At 40.8% G+C, this 15,941-nt stretch overlaps 2 protein-coding genes across 4 annotated transcripts in view; one reads left to right on the top strand and one right to left on the bottom strand.

The window, feature by feature from the left end:
- Window positions 1–15,941, bottom strand: part of LOC117461967 (zona pellucida sperm-binding protein 3-like) — a 526,690-nt gene that overhangs the window by 353,092 nt on the left and 157,657 nt on the right. The window lies entirely within an intron of this gene.
- Window positions 1–15,941, top strand: part of carmil3 (capping protein regulator and myosin 1 linker 3) — a 115,497-nt gene that overhangs the window by 64,958 nt on the left and 34,598 nt on the right. For all 3 annotated transcript variants that reach the window (XM_034103654.2, XM_034103653.2, XM_034103652.2), the window contains exons 17-22: window positions 3,484–3,588; window positions 7,374–7,443; window positions 7,551–7,632; window positions 10,247–10,343; window positions 10,430–10,484; window positions 13,633–13,805. In XM_034103654.2, the coding sequence (XP_033959545.1) occupies window positions 3,484–3,588; window positions 7,374–7,443; window positions 7,551–7,632; window positions 10,247–10,343; window positions 10,430–10,484; window positions 13,633–13,805 (582 nt within the window). The remainder of the gene's footprint in view (window positions 1–3,483; window positions 3,589–7,373; window positions 7,444–7,550; window positions 7,633–10,246; window positions 10,344–10,429; window positions 10,485–13,632; window positions 13,806–15,941) is intronic.

Here is a 15,941-nt window from a genome sequence, read left to right as displayed (position 1 = left end):
CAACAATCTTGCATGCACTGATCAGTTATTTTGAAATGTTCTTGACAGTTTCTTGTTTTTTCCCCATCTAAATAATGATCTACTCTGACCTCATACTGAACCCTACCCATTAGATTGCCTAAAATGGTATATGTAGAAGACCGTTTAAAAATCTGTTATCTCAAATGTTGAATTACCTTAGGATAACATGGAATTTCCATTACACGTACGGTCAACCTCATATTTCCATAATATTTGGGAAATTAAATATATATTATTCAAAAAGTAGAAGTTTTTTTTAACCTTGTAAGTGTGTGTGGTTAGGGATCTAAATGAACACCGACCAAGTGCTAATTGTGGCCTGTATCTTTGTCGCTGTTCAAGCCAACTCAGCTGATCTTAAATCAAATTCTGAGGGGCTTATCTTTAACGGTACAATCACACCAGTCAGTGCAACTCACTGGTCCATGTGAGCGAGGGCAGTAAGGGCTTACACTGGCAGTGCAATATGCACAAAGGCATTAGATGAAGCGGAATAGAGATTGCTGGGGTGTAGTGATTATTCATTTTATTCTCTGCCAGTCACATTACCGCTCCATAGCAATTAAAACAGCTGTGCCAAACACATGGGGACAAAGTTTGCTCCATTATCACAGGGGAAAGCATAGCAGCTTTTTACTTATGAAGTCCTAAAGGTTTAGATGTAATGCAAATGTGATGCTAAAGGAAGGTCAATTCCTGTGTGGAGCCGCTTTCTCGTTAAGTGAAACGATAAAAGAGAACAGAAATAATCATTGAAGAGCAGTTTCCGCAATCTGAAAATAAATGAAAACAATTTCCTTCCAGCAAAAGGAAAACTAACCTAAAACAATCTTCTATTAAAAACAAAATATGTTAAAAAAATGTTCACGGTTTTGATGAGATGTGATATTTTAATTAGCACAAGTAGTTATTAAAGGCGTAATTAAATTAGTTAATGTGTCAGTTAATATTAAGAAGACCAAGCGTCATTTAAAGTTGAAACGCATTCAAAGTATTAGAAGTTTAAATACATGAACAGAGGTCGATGTTGTTAGAAAAAAATTAGTCCAGCTTTCAGTGAAATTTGAAGTGCTCTTAAAACTGCTGAAATTATCAATTGATCGGGAAAACAAGTAAATGATCTGAAGCATATATTTAAAAATCTATATGACCAACATTTTTTTACTTTTTTGTTGTTGTTGTAATGCACATGTGTTTTTTGACAACATTACATGAATCAGCGATTTTGCAGTTTTTCCCACACTAAAATAAAGCTAATAGTTTATAGTGTTTTTGAAGTGTCAGCAGTTGATCCATCACTGACCGAGACCTTGATATCTCCTCTATTGGACGGGTTATCGGTAGAACTGTAACTATGAGATGACAAATAATTTTGTTAACAAAAAAAGGAAAATAAAGCTATTTTCATAATCAATTTAGTTGAATGTGAAAATGACAACAAATGTTGTTTTCAGGCTCCTTTAATGTAAGTTTCCCTGCTATTCTCTGTTTAAATGTAATACATTAAATAATTGTAATAAAAAGTAAATATCTTTGAGTTTTGGACTGACATACCAACTGAAAAAAGTGGACAGTATTTCAAATACAATTCTGACTTTTATTAACAATGTATCTTGATAATACATTTGAAGCATAATTGATGTTGAATGTTGTACAGACATTCATGGCCACCACAATGTACATTTCCGCTCTCCAATATAAGTTTGTCCATTACTTTTTATGCCATATTACCTTAAAAACAGACGAAAAACATTCCCATCAGATGCTGTTGTACTTTGTGTTGAGTTCTTTTTCACAACTGCTAACATGGACAATCAGAAAAGTGAACATATGGGAGACGATATACCTTGAAGTGTCAGTAATACCCATTGGTCATTGTAAGAGTGTGAGCATGCTGATGATAGCATGTAGCTCAGTGCACTTGAGTGGCTAAGTATGATCCTCACAGAGCCGCTGGCAGGGCTGTTATTTTGTATGACTTCATAACACTATGATGAGTGACTTTATTTATTATGAAAGCAACAAAAAGATTCCCTCGACCATCTGGCGCTAATTGATTCTGTAGCACAAGAAAAGAAGTGCAACAAAGTGAAGGAAACATGTTGCATGCAGCCATGTTGATGCGTGACACCAAAAGACACAGCTGTAGTTAATAACATTTAATGACCGCAGTCCATATATGGATCTGAGCCCTCGTTAACCAAATTAGTAACGCCTGCTGTGCTCTCCCCGCAATGATGAGTTCAAATGTCTGCCAGGGAAAAATGGAAAGATGAATTATCTAGAAGAACATAATTGGTTCCCTCTCACTTGCTTTTCTCAGAAGAGTGACTTTTTGCATTGTGGCTAATGAACAACTAAAATGATGAGTTGTGTTAGCTAAAGTGCCTCGTCACGGAAATGGCGCTCGTTGATTAGGATGATGGTGAAAGAATTGATCCGTAAAACTAAACCAAAAAAAGCCATCTGCAAGTAAATACCATGTTGTGCCTGAAAATGGGTAGCAGGTAATATGTTCCTGAAAACAAACCTAATTTCTCCCTCTCCTCCAATGCTCCTCATCATTTTCTCCCGCTGTTCCCGGACCCCCTCCTCATCCTCCCCTACTGGGTTTGATTTGTGCAGTGGGGGCAGATTGCTTTGACAAGTTCTTAATACAGATTGGAACCAGTGTACTGCATGCATCCTCTGTATGCAGATGATAGTCCCTTTTATTTGAAAGGTCTTTGAGGAAGGTTGTACGTACACCCACATCTTCTCTGCCCTTCCTCTGATGACGGGCTGATGCAATATGTTTCCAGCAGATGGTAGGATAATTGGTCAATGTTACCTTTTTAACCGGGGCCGGTTATGAACGTCAACTTCACCTTTTCCGAGTCTGTGCGATATAATAAATGTCACAGCCAGCATCTGTCTACTTCTCTTTCCCTCGCTCCTGTTGTTCCGTTTCTTCTCTGTCAGCTCTCCACTTGTCTGCTGCAAACGTCCTGTCACTCTCTATCAGCATATCGACTTCGCCCCCGTCATCCGCCTCCTCGTCACCACCGGCTTCTTATCTCGTCATGTGCTCACCTTCCTTTTGGTTTCCGTCAGTCTATCGGTCTGATTGTGCTCCATCTATTATGCTCATCCTCTGTCTCTGCTCTTTGGAAATCTTTCTTTTGTTTTTCTTCACTGTTTTTTGCTGCTTTATCAAATTTGAATTAACCTGAAAACGGCTATTTTCGTACCACTATCTTAAAAGGTAGACTCCCCTTATTTTTGTTAACTCTCAGGATATGTAACCAAAGACATTTTATGGACTTCACCATCCAGGAGATTGCGCTATGCCGCAAATGCCATGCAATTCATAATCATCATTTGTTCACCTTCCTTTTATTTTCTGTGCGTCCAGCATCTGTGCTCTGTCTATTGTGCTGACCCTCTGTCTCTGCTGTTTTCCCATTCTTTTCTATTTCCCAGGAAAGCGAGAGATTCTCTGCCAACTTTCCGCCAGTTCTTCAGCTCCGCATTCAGCCTGACCCATGTCAGCCTGGCCTCGGTGAAAGTCCCTCCTGATATGCTGAGGTGAGTGTCTGTCAGAGAAAAAGGGTTTTCAAGGAACAGCAAATGGATCTCTACATCTTACAGTACTCTTGGAGGTGTGCGCCATTTGCATGTTTTATTTACGTCGAGATTATATTCAGATTATACTCTGAAAATATATAGAAGTCCTATGTAAATGCAGCCATGGTATATTAAAGATGTTATCACCCTAACAACTTTGGGGAGTGATGAGATGCAGATGGCCGATGCTACTTTGAAAAATCCATCTCTCTGAGAAATATAAATAAAATATTCAAGGTTAAACAATTCAGTCCGATAAGCACATCAAAGCAAAAATGCGCTGTCAAGATACTCAGCTTTTTATTTTTGTAAGGAATGGCCGGTTTGACGGAAGAAGTGACCTGTGAAAAAGAAACCCTCCAGATTCACAAGTGGGAGAAAAAACACTTCAGTGACTGTCGTAAATATACCAAAGCCACATCTGAAAATGCAAGCAGAATGTTAAGTGGACACATATAACGGTATGAAGGAGGTCGAGGCACATGTTCAGGTTTAAAGGATCCAGCAGTACAGAGGAAATGGGAAACTGCGTATGTTGTAATTGATATCTATTGGCTTAGATGGAAACGGATAACATCACATAATGTGTAGTTTACGGACGTTTTGGACGTTAAATAACAATTAGAGATTTCACAATCCAACATGCTGTATTCGTAAAATAGCTTGAGTTCCACTCATTTAGACTTACACTTTGGGATAAAGTGTTATCGGATTGGTCGGTTGTATCTGCAAATATCCTAAAGGGGAAGTATGTGCATTAAAACAATTCAAACAAGGTATTCCAATGGTCTTAGACATTTGAAAATATTAATAATTATGATAAACTCTCTCTCAGTTCCCCAAAACTAGAGCTCTCAAGCTCAAATGTGTGATGTCATCAGGTTAGGGTTTAGAGTGTGAAGTCTTTAACAGCTTCCTAGGCAATGAATTGCAAAATAGATTATAGAGACATAGTATTTGTTTTGTGCAGAGCTCAACAATAGAATAAAAGCTGATTTGGGTATTAAAGAGAAAACACATTCAGTAGTTCCCCAAAAAATCAGTCTCAAAAAGTATATTTGGGACAAAAAGTTGGATTGATGCATCTCATTGACCTTGGTTCACTTCCCTAATGAGTTGATGCCCAATAATGATTCATTTGGTAAACAAATCCTTAAGCAGTTTTGTTTGTTGTGGGACTGTGATTATATAGTGAAGATTCCTTTGATGGTGATCAGCTTGTGTATCATCTTCTGTGACAGCCAACTGGCAAACTATGACTTTCCCCTCTCTGAACAGGGTGTACGTGCTGAGCTAGAGAGATAAACACAATTTAAGCCAAGATGTAATTTACACGTCAAACAGACCAGGACATATTGAACTGGCATCATGTTGGAGCGAGGCATAAAAGGAGCAGTTGTGAATGGGAAATCAAAATGTTGCTCTTTGATGAACAACAAACAAATGGATAGTCAGATGTTGTAGATTAAGATCTTACTAGATACTTTTTTAATTGATTCATGTTGGCCAAGACAAGACAACAGCATAACAGTTGCAAAAAGAGGCGTAATATTTAAAATACCTACACACAGTAACGATCACCAATTGCATTTTCCACCGTACATTCAAAACCATTAAGTCCAAACTGACTCTTAGTTTTTCAAGTCAGTTGGAACACATATAGCTTCTAGATCTCGTCCTAACCTCTTTTCACCGACCTCAATGGAAAAGCTCATAAGGTCAAAGAAAGATGAAATGGAGATCTCATTAGGTTTTAGGAAAGAAAATATAACTGCACTTACCGAAAAACAACTTTATGTATAACTTAAATATAAAGGCAACAGTGAAAAACTCAACCCTGTCCCTTTTCAATGCATCCATAGCGTACATCGAACAGTGACGGCACATTTCATTGATGCTCTCACAAGGAACTGTGGAGTGGCATTATCCCCTTTGTATTCATAACGGGTTGTCCAGTGTACCCTATACTAAAGGATGCTAGGAGGGGAGCATTAAGCACCTTTCTGTAGCATTTAGACAACCCTACCAGCGCCTATAACGGCTGCCATTTCAAACGTCCGGGTCATTTCACTCTGTTAGAAATCTTCCTAAGCATAAATGACTATTGGACCGGAGTAGCGCAAAACCTATTAAAGCTTTCGTACCCAGTTGAGCCTTCACTTGGAAAAGACAAGACCAACTATTGTGATTAAAGACTATAATTACTGTCAGATTACTGTGCAATCAAAGTGCAATAGAGGTTTCAAAGTCCTAATGGTACTATAATGCTACACAATAAATTCTTTATTGAACAAAAACTTCTCCCAGCCTTTCTATCGCAAATGTCCCAGTATGAGTGCATCCATATACATAGCTTATGGAGCAGATATCACTGTGAATGAGCCAGTACGGAGGTGTAGGAGACCTTCATTTGAATATTGAAGCCCCCTCAGATTGCAGTGCAGAAGCTCTATGCAAACATTCATCTAGAGACCAGTGGTGAATGGAATCTAAAAGAAAGTACACAGAGTCTATATTTAGCTAAAAGAAGGTTCATGATGGAAGTGGTTTCTATAGACCCTCATGTTGCCTGTTATTTCTATCTGTACACCCTTTTACCGGCTGATTCCACCTCTCTGTGTCAACCACCATTTATGAATCTGGAAAAGATACGGGGGCCAATCGTACAAAATTTGACTCCACTCGTGATGCTTTAAGGTGCTTAAGTTGAATTGGACACTTAAGGCCTTTTATATTCTATATTCAACCTTCAGCAAACCACTTTTAAAAATACAACATTTGACTATGTGAGGCTTGGACTCTTAGAGCTCATACCATATGGAGTGTAGTTTGAAGTAGTTTCAATGGGATTTAATCATCAAGGCCCGCATTAGATTGCTCTTCGACAATGGAGCCATTTTCTATTATGTTGTTAGACTGGCCTTCAATCGGAGGAGGCAGATTGAAACCCCCGTGTTGGCCGGCATCCACCTTACAGACGTGTCTCTGTGCAGGACTCTATATCCTTCCAGAACATCTGAAGCATCTCAAAGAGAGCGGAGAAACAACAAGGAACGTTTCCCAACGAGACTAGAAGGAATATTGCTTTAATACACTTTCTGTAGTAGGTGTGTAGCCCGCTGTTGGCGCTTCTCTTTGCCAACAAACACGATCAATAGCGCTGTAAACAAAGCCAACCGCCAACAATAGAGAAGCCTGTGTACTGCATCATGGATCTCAGCCAACATGGACAGAGCGGACTCCATACTTTTCCTCATTACATCCCGATGTTGCAGAACTCTTTGAATGTATCCTTGGAACAAGAAGCAACCTCCAGCAGAGCCTCGATGTGCAAATGCCTTTTGTCCTTTAAGTATCCAGCTCGGCCCGTGTGCAACAATTGGCTACTTGTCCCGAATAAACACTGAAGGTTTGTTTTTTAACTTGATTTCCGATGCAGAGGTCGGGTGCAATGCATCTTCTTTTTAAAGATACTTTTCTGGGAATCTTTTCAGATGTCTGTAGAACTTTTCAGGTGTGCAGAGGAGAAGCAACGGGCGGGACGGGGAGGTAGGGAGGGAACAAAGCAATTGGATTCATGTGGGTCTTTCTTTCTCTGTTTTTTCTTTTGTCCATTAAATGCCTGTTTTCTTTCCTATTTCCCCCATCCTTCTGTTCTCTCTTCTCCTTTCCAATTACCCATCCTCCCTCTATCTCCTTCCCCCCCTCCTGTTTTTTCTCTCTCTCTGCCTGTTTTTTCTCTTCAGGGCTCTGTTTCTAGGTCTGTCCAATAACCCTCATATCACTGACTTACACCTGGACATCAGCAGCTGTGAGGTATGCGCTGTTGGTCTGTGCTCTAGGTTTATAAACTCATCTTCTCCGTGGATGGACGCCCGTGGCGATCCCATCTCATCTCACTCCTCTCCGCTTCCCTCCCACAGTTAAGGTCAGCAGGTGCTGCCGTTATACAGGAGCTGTTTCCGCGAGTTGCGTGCGTGGGGACTTTAGACATCTCTGATAATGGTAAGAGACACTCCTGCACACACCTACCAGGGATAGACTTGGATGTTCTGTTGTAGTATGTTATAGGCATTTTTGAATGATCCTGTCAACCTATGGCGTACTACGACATGCTCTTATTTAGAACTAACATGGCCAATTAAGTGTCAAAATATATATTGTCTACTGCCTTAAACATGCATTCTATTGAATAGCCAGCAGGGGGCGATTTAATTGCTAAATTAACTGATTGTATAGAAGTCTATGACAAAATGAACGGATTCTTACTTGACTTATAACCTCATATTTTCTATTTTGAGATATTTACATTTTAGAATTGTTTATTTCTACTCTTAATTTCTCTTATGTCCAAGGCCTTGTCTTTTAAGCTGCTGCAACGCAAAACATTCCCAAATTGAGATCAATAAAGTACATCTTATTTGATCTTATTCTTGAATACAGCATGATGTTCATTAAGTAAATAATGGTACCATTTAGATTGAAAAGGTACATAAAGCAGGAAATGCTCTAGGGTGGGGCTGCGACGGGATTGACCGCTCGCTCCCACAGTCTGATTTTGGTCTTTTTAAAACGTTAACCTTTTCAAAGTGAGTTTTCAGTTCATGAAAGTTAAAGGTTACTTCTGGTCACTTTAAAAATGTCTTGCTCAGCAGTTGGATGAACCCTCTCGCTAACTGAAACACCATTGAAAAATCTATTGGAAATTGCATTTTTTGGAAATAGACGAGCGTAAAGCTTTAGAGCTTGTGCCATTCTAGAGACTACTGTTTGCATACCCCAGCAGTGTTGAAGTGAATGCCTAAACAGTTGAAGTGCCTTGTTAGAGGAGGCTCTACATGTGAGTCACTATTGGTTGTGAGGACGTTAAGAGCTCTTAAGTTTTCAAATTAATTAGTACAATGTTTTTACAACAACAGTTTTATGTGGTGGCTGTTGCTCAGGAAGATGATGGTTTTCCTCCAATTGGAATGTCTGTTGTTTGTTCGCTAACTCCTGCAGTCAACATGTTGCCGAACGCCTACTTGATGTTCGTTTCCATAAGCAGACGCACTTTGTATGGCAGTGTATGAACGGGTGAATGCTGACTTGTATATGTCGTCAAATCAAAACAAGCGCTATATAAATGCAGTCCATTTACCATTATGACACTTATGTATACGTGTGCCAGAGGGAAGTATGGCGTATAGCTTCTTCTTCAGTTCTACTTGTCTGGACAGGCTCCTCTTTTTGAATAAGCAGGGGAAATGTGTGCAGCAATAGGGATTCTGCTGGGAATGCTAATCCCCCTTGAGAAACACACATGAACATTATAGCTTAGTTGAATTGACAGTACTAAAAGCTCATCACATTAGGAGGGGGTCAGGGGGGTGGGGGGTGCTGCGGCAGCAAACGGTGTCAACATTAGGGTCTCAGCAGAGGAATAAGTGTCAGAGCTGTAGGAATAGGATTGGTTGATGTTGAAGGAAACAATGATTGTGAGAGTTGAGTGAAGCTGCTTATGCCAATCACCTGGTGTCATTGTGTCTTAAACTAAGCCACTGCTCTCTAAAACAATGATGCACTAATTCATGAAATAACGACGTTTGTTTTTTATATATTCAAGGCTGGATTTCCAACTGTTGAAAGTAAGCAACGACACAGTCAGCAGTTTAATAGTCAAATAAATTAGTCCTATGTCATTCCCTAAATTATTTTCCTTCAGCGTTCTTTAAAAGAAATGAAGAAAAGGCGATCTCAGAAATGTACACTAAGTGACGGCAGATGTTTTAGAGAGACACAAGACCCAATAATGCCAAAGTAGAGGCACAACATACAAATAGGAATATAAAAGATTTGACTTCCTAAGCGAGAGAAACCTTTCTCCCGCAGCTCTTGGCGTCTTTTGCAAATTTCATAATTAGCACATTTGTTGTGGAACATTCCCCTCTAAAGTATAATACCAACTAAGACATTGTTCGCTAATTTCAGCCCTTCTCATAAAAGGAGCTTAATTACATTGTGTTAAATCAAAGAACACAAAAGAGTCGACAAATTAATGTAAAAATTGGTTGTATTATTCGAGGATAAGTGTGCTAGTTGGACGTGAAATGATGATGAAATTCCCTTTACCTAATTCCTCTGAGTGAATATGTCTCTGGTGCAGCCCTCCCCTCCTCTGTGGTGTCATAGCTTCCTGTCATTGACACGTGAAGAAACTCACCTCACACCGGAGGCATGTAGGTTTATATAACCGTGGATATTTGTCGCTCTCCGAATGAGGCATTTAACGCTTTGTCGCCGACAAATCTTGCCATGGTAACCGCTTCCTCTTGGCAGCATCCTCCATCCTTGAGCTTTTTTTGAAAGATGTGAGTGGGTGGGAGCGGGGCAGTTAATTAGGAGTATTTTGGAATTTCAGTGGGCAGTGTGATTTTCCGTTCCAAAGCAGAACAGGAGATGGAAAACTGAGCCTTAAAAGCCCCAAATGTGGCAGAGTGTGACGGCCCAGAAAGGTTTCAGTTTGATACGAAAGTTTTATTTTATAAAAGATGAACTCTCGTACACCCCGTTCTGTTTGGCACCTGTACACATGTAATCCTTATTGAAGTCACTTATGTGTGTTTTGTTGTGTGTTCAGGTTTAGATGCCGACTTGCTGGCTGTCATCCCAGCGTTCTCCAGACACCCGTCCCTCAAACACCTGATGCTGGGGAAGAACTTCAACATCAAGGGCAGGTACGGAGCAGGTACCAGCAGCACAGATGGTAGCGGAGGCATTACCCCCATGATGCATGTCTCTCCTCTTCTCTCTGCCTCCTCAGGGTGCTGGAGGAAATTCTGCAGAAACTGGTTCATTTGGTGCAAGAGGAAGAGTGTGTGAGTTGGATTGGATTATACATCAAATCTCCGCCTACACGCGCCACACACACACTCTACAATCACAGTTCAAATGTGTCTGTTCTCATTCATGTGCATTTTAGAATCAAAATGGGTTCAATCAAAAACTCTTTAATTATCCTTAGAAGTAAGAATGTCCAATAAAGGGAAAATGAAAAAAAATGTATGCAATATTAGATCAACATAAAAATTTAAAGTAAAGATGTCCAATAAAGATATAATAAAGGATTACCATATTATATACACATAATAATTTAAAGGAAACAAATGCAATGAAGATAAAACATTTAATAAAAAGAAATTCCAGTCAAGATCGAATAAAACATATTATACATAAAAAACTAATAAAATATAATAAACACATTATAATTTAATGTTAAAATATACATTAAAGATAAACAAAATAAAAGAATAATTCAAAGAAGAAACATTCCAATAAACAAAATAAAATAATAAAATATAATTTAAACACCTTTTTAAGTTAATTAACTTGTCCACAATATTCTTATTTAATGAGATTCAGCTGTATATTTTAAATTATTTGACCATATATATATATATATATATATATATATATATAAACATACAAAGTGAAGTGCCAGCATATGGACTGATGCTGTGAGGGGAGGACAGTCTGAAATCCACACTCGGTAATGACTTCTGTTGCATCTCGGTCATTGAGGCCCAGTCTCTACCTGCCACGCACAAAGGGTCTGAACATGCTCTCTAGTCATGTTGTCTCTGGGCTTCTGCAGATGATTCATTAGGTCTCGGCGTGTACGTGCGGCTCCCGGGGCTCCCTCTGCTCTCCGCTCTGCAGATCCAGCATGACAAGTAGCTTACTCAATTATTTAGCACTGTTGATGGTGATAGCTCACAATGATGCTCTCGCACTGAGTTAGGCTTTGATGCATGTCTGCGAGAGCAGTAACAGGCGCCTGGAAGTGAAGGTTCTGACTGAGTGCAACCCGAGTTTATTAGAGATCAGTCAGTCTGTGAGTTAGCTCAACCAGCAAATAATGACAAGTCATACAGCAGCATCTTAAAGTGTAACAAAGCTTTGGTTGTAGCGCCCCATTCTAGTCCTTTGGCTTAGTTTAGCAACAAAGAAAATGTAATTACAGGCTGACGGTTACGGCCCGCACACACTACAGCTTCGACAGCTTCAAAAACGGTTTCCAACGCGTCTGCCCATTCACTTTGAATGGGGTGACGTCACGTTGCCTCGCTTTTCGCCGAACTGAATTGTGGGTAGCATAGCGGTCCGTCTCCGGCGTCAGAAGTTGAACAGCCAGCGCCAGCCAATCAAATCATATGCCAGTACAAGCTCTAGCCAATCAAACCGCTGCTTGTGTGTCAGGGGCGGGAGATTCATCTGATTGGTTGTTGGTCGAGCTTCAGACGCGCCCAGCTCCAAGCTTTTTTTGAAGCTGTAGTGTGGATGGGCCGTTAGCCTGGTGTAATCCCACACAATCTAGCATCTCTAAATCTCACCTATTAAAGGGGCCCTTTTATGCTTTTGGGGTTTTCCCTTTCCTGTAATGTATCATAGGTTTGTGTGCATGTAAATAGTCTGCAAAGGCTCAAATCCAAAAGATCCCTCCAGAGAGTTTATCTCCACACACTCCCCCACCTGCATAAAACGCCTACATTGGACTCCTTTGTTAACTTCCCTAACATAATGACATCACTACGTAACACTGGTGCTTCTATTGGCTAGCACTCGAACACATTGTACATTATAGGCTAAGGGGTGGGACGTTTCCGGCACATATCTAAGTGGTTGACCAATCACAACAGAGCCGACAAACATTAAAGCATGTAAACATGTAAGAGTAACACGGCGGCGTGCGTTGAAGCTTGCCGGCGGGCGTGTCTGAAACTCGACCAACAACCAATCACATGAATCTCCCGCCCCAGACACACAAGCACGCGGTTTGATTGGCTAGAGCTTTTACTGGCATGTGATTTGACGCTTCCGCCGAAGCTTCAAAAGTTGAACATTGCTCAATTTTTGAAGCGAGCAACGCGGAGCAACGCGGAGCAACGCGGAGCAACGCGGAGCAACGCGGAGCAACGCGGAGCAACGCGGAGCAACGCGGCCACAATGCAGTTCGGCAAAGCGTGATGTCACCCCATTCAAAGTGAATGGGCAGAAGCGTTGAAGCTTCAACGCACGCCGCCGTGTGGACGGGCCGTAAAGGCCCAACACGTTAAAAGCGAAAGGGAATGAACACAAACACCAGTTGTTCTTGGTGAAATTAAAGTTATTTATTAACAACTCAAACTAAAAGGTTACAAACAAATGTGCTTCTAATAAACAAAAGAACGAGAGCCTGGTGGGTGCGGTTTAAAAAGAAAATAATACAACAAAAGGAGCTGTGTTGTAAATACTAATTAAAAAAACCAAACAACAAAAACCTCACTGCACTAGTTCTCTAACACTAAACAAAACGTCATGCAAAACAGCCTTTAACTATATAAATGTGTGTATGCGTGTAAGATTAGGCCTGGCTCAATCAAACGAGACACACAAGCTGAACAAACAAACACCTTATAAACTGGTTAATCACAGTTAATCGAAAGACAACCGAAATCAGAAAGCTAATAGAAAACAGAAAGTAGATGAAACTCAAATAGTCAGCAGTCAATGACCGTAAAGAATATGATAATATTAAACATAATACATTTCCATAAGTTATAAGTGATCACAACCGCTAGAGTTCTAGTTGCATAGTGTTTATAAATGAAAGCTACAAATATTATGCTGAGGTCCCGTAATATGCTTGATCAGTTGCTGTAAGAAACAAGCACGCAGACACACGACCAAACTCATGATCCTCCCTAATCGTATTAGAGCCGAAAAATTGTGTTTTTAAAAAAACTCAGATTTTCATCCAGGTTCTTGTATTATTTATTTTATAAAATCAATAAAAGAAAACGTGGATGAAAGGTTTAGAAGAGATCATTAAAACAAGGACCCCTTCACAGATGTTTTGAAACTGAAAGCGCTATCTATAATCTACCTGGAATACATGTCGGGTTAAATTGTTTTCGTCACTTAATGTCACGTCTTGAAACATCAATTCACATGTATCTCCCATCCTCTCTCATCTTGGCTCCCCAGGCCCTGCACTCCCTCTCCCTGGCCGACTCGAGGCTCCGTCAGCGGGGCACAGTGATGGTCAACGCCCTGGGCTCCAATGCCTGCCTACGGAAGGTCGACCTGAGCGGAAACCAGCTGGAGGACTCCGGGGCCAAGATGCTCAGCAAAGCCCTGCAGATAAACACAACGCTCAGGTGTGTGATTAATGTTAAAGGTCACCTATTATGCTAAATCTTTTATACATAAACATGTGTCCCCTCTGTGTAAAGAGATTCTGAACGTTTTTGGAACAAAAAATTCTCTCTCTTTTTGTCCTGATCTATTTATCACCTGTCTGAAAATGAGCTGATCAGATTTTGGCCACTTTGTGACGTTGTTTTTTTGGTTATGTAACCATTAGCCAATAACCAACCAAGGTAACACTCACCATTAACATGCAGAAAAACCTATATACAGTGGGGCAAAAAAGTATTTAGTCAGCCACCAATTGTGCAAGTTCTCCCACTTAAAAAGATGAGAGAGGCCTGTAATTTTCATCCTAGGTACACTATGAGAGACAGAATGGGGGGAAGAAAATCCAGAATATCACATTGTCTGATTTTTAAAGAATTTATTTGCAAATTAATACTTTTTTGCCCCACTGTATATACATACATAAATAATGGTAATTGTAGAAAAACAAATATTAAAAACTGAAAATAAGTTATACAAAATCATATTCATCGCAGTAATAATAAGGGGTATTATATGATAAATTATATGGAAAAAAAATGAACTTCCTAAGCTTTAAATAAAAGTTGATTGCAAGACAGTCATATATAACATAATGTTATCATAGTACTTTGATACGTTTGCTCATTTTCTTTTTACGGTGCTACTTATTGCCTTTTTAATTAATATGTTAGTCTACTGAATTTATTTAGCCTTTTATCTTCACTGCTACTAGGGCTGTACCCGAATATCCGAATATTCGTTCGTTGGAGTACTATTCGGGTTTCAATTTCGATATTCTTTTCTTTTTTTTTTTTCTTTTTTTTTTTTGTTGGCAGCCGCATCAAGGCACACTGGTTAAGGATGGCAGCTTCCTCGTCGTTGCACTCGGAGAGAAATAGTTGAGACGGAGACGATGCAGGAAACTGCTGTTAGTTCTATTATGGCATTTTGCATGTCGTGAGAGGTGTATGTTGCTGTGTGGGGAATGCTTTCCATTATTTTGGCCAACTCTTCATCTTTGTAAGTAGTACTAATTTCCTTATTTGTTTCCTCACGTATTTTTAGATAGATGGACTTTTATTAAAAAAAAATTGTTTCTCTGGATTTGACCCATCCTAGTGTTAGGAGCAGTGTGCTGCTATTTTGAACGGCGCCCGGGCAGTGTGGGGAACGGTGCCTTCTCAGGGAAAACTCGGTAGCACTTGGTCTTGCCGGGACTTGAACTGGTGACCTTCCAGTTGCCAAGCCAAGTCCCTATCGACTTCCCCACCACCGCACATATCTGTCTCTCTCTCCACAAACTCTCACATGAAATGTGTTCTTTTGATGCGGCATGCCTTAGCAGTCCTTTATCAGTCTGTAATGCGTGTTTCCAGTCGCAAAAACCTTTGGCAGTAAAAGCCGCATCAGATGAAGACGTCCATCCATCCATCCATCTTCTCCCGCTTATCCGTGGTCGGGTCGCGGGGGTAGCAGTTCCAGCAGAGAGCCCCAAACTTTCTTTTCCCTGGCGACATCAACCAGCTCTGACTGGGGGATCCCAAGGCGCTCCCAGGCCAGCGAAGAGATATAATCCCTCCACCTGGTCCTAGGTCTACCCCTTGGTCTCTTCCCAGCTGGACGTGCCTGGAACACCTCCCTAGGGAGGCGCCCAGGTGGCATCCTAACTAGGTGCCCGAACCACCTCAACTGCTCCTTTCGACGCGAAGGAGGAGCGGCTCAACTCCGAGTCCCTCCCTGATGACCGAACTTCTCACCTTATCCATAAGGGAGACACCAGCCACCCTGCGGAGAAAACCCATCTCGGCCGCTTGTATCCGCGATCTCGTTCTTTCGGTCATGACCCATCCTTCATGACCATAGGTGAGGGTAGGAACGAAAATGGCCCGGTAGACAGAGAGCTTTGCCTTCTGGCTCAGCTCCCTTTTCGTCACAACGGTGCGGGAAAGCGACTGCAGTACCGCTCCCGCTGCTCCGATTCTCCGGCCCATCTCACGCTCCATTGTTCCCTCACTCGAGAACAAGTCCCCGAGATACTTGAACTCCTTCACTTGGGGTAAGGACTCATTCCCTACTTGGAGTGGACAGTCCATCGGTTTCCTGCTGAGAACCATGGC

Source organism: Pseudochaenichthys georgianus, chromosome 17, assembly GCF_902827115.2.
Source record: "Pseudochaenichthys georgianus chromosome 17, fPseGeo1.2, whole genome shotgun sequence".
NCBI classification, from domain to species: domain Eukaryota; kingdom Metazoa; phylum Chordata; class Actinopteri; order Perciformes; family Channichthyidae; genus Pseudochaenichthys; species Pseudochaenichthys georgianus.
The sequence above is the reverse complement of the archived record's forward strand: the minus strand, read 5'-3'. Positions and strand labels throughout refer to the sequence as shown.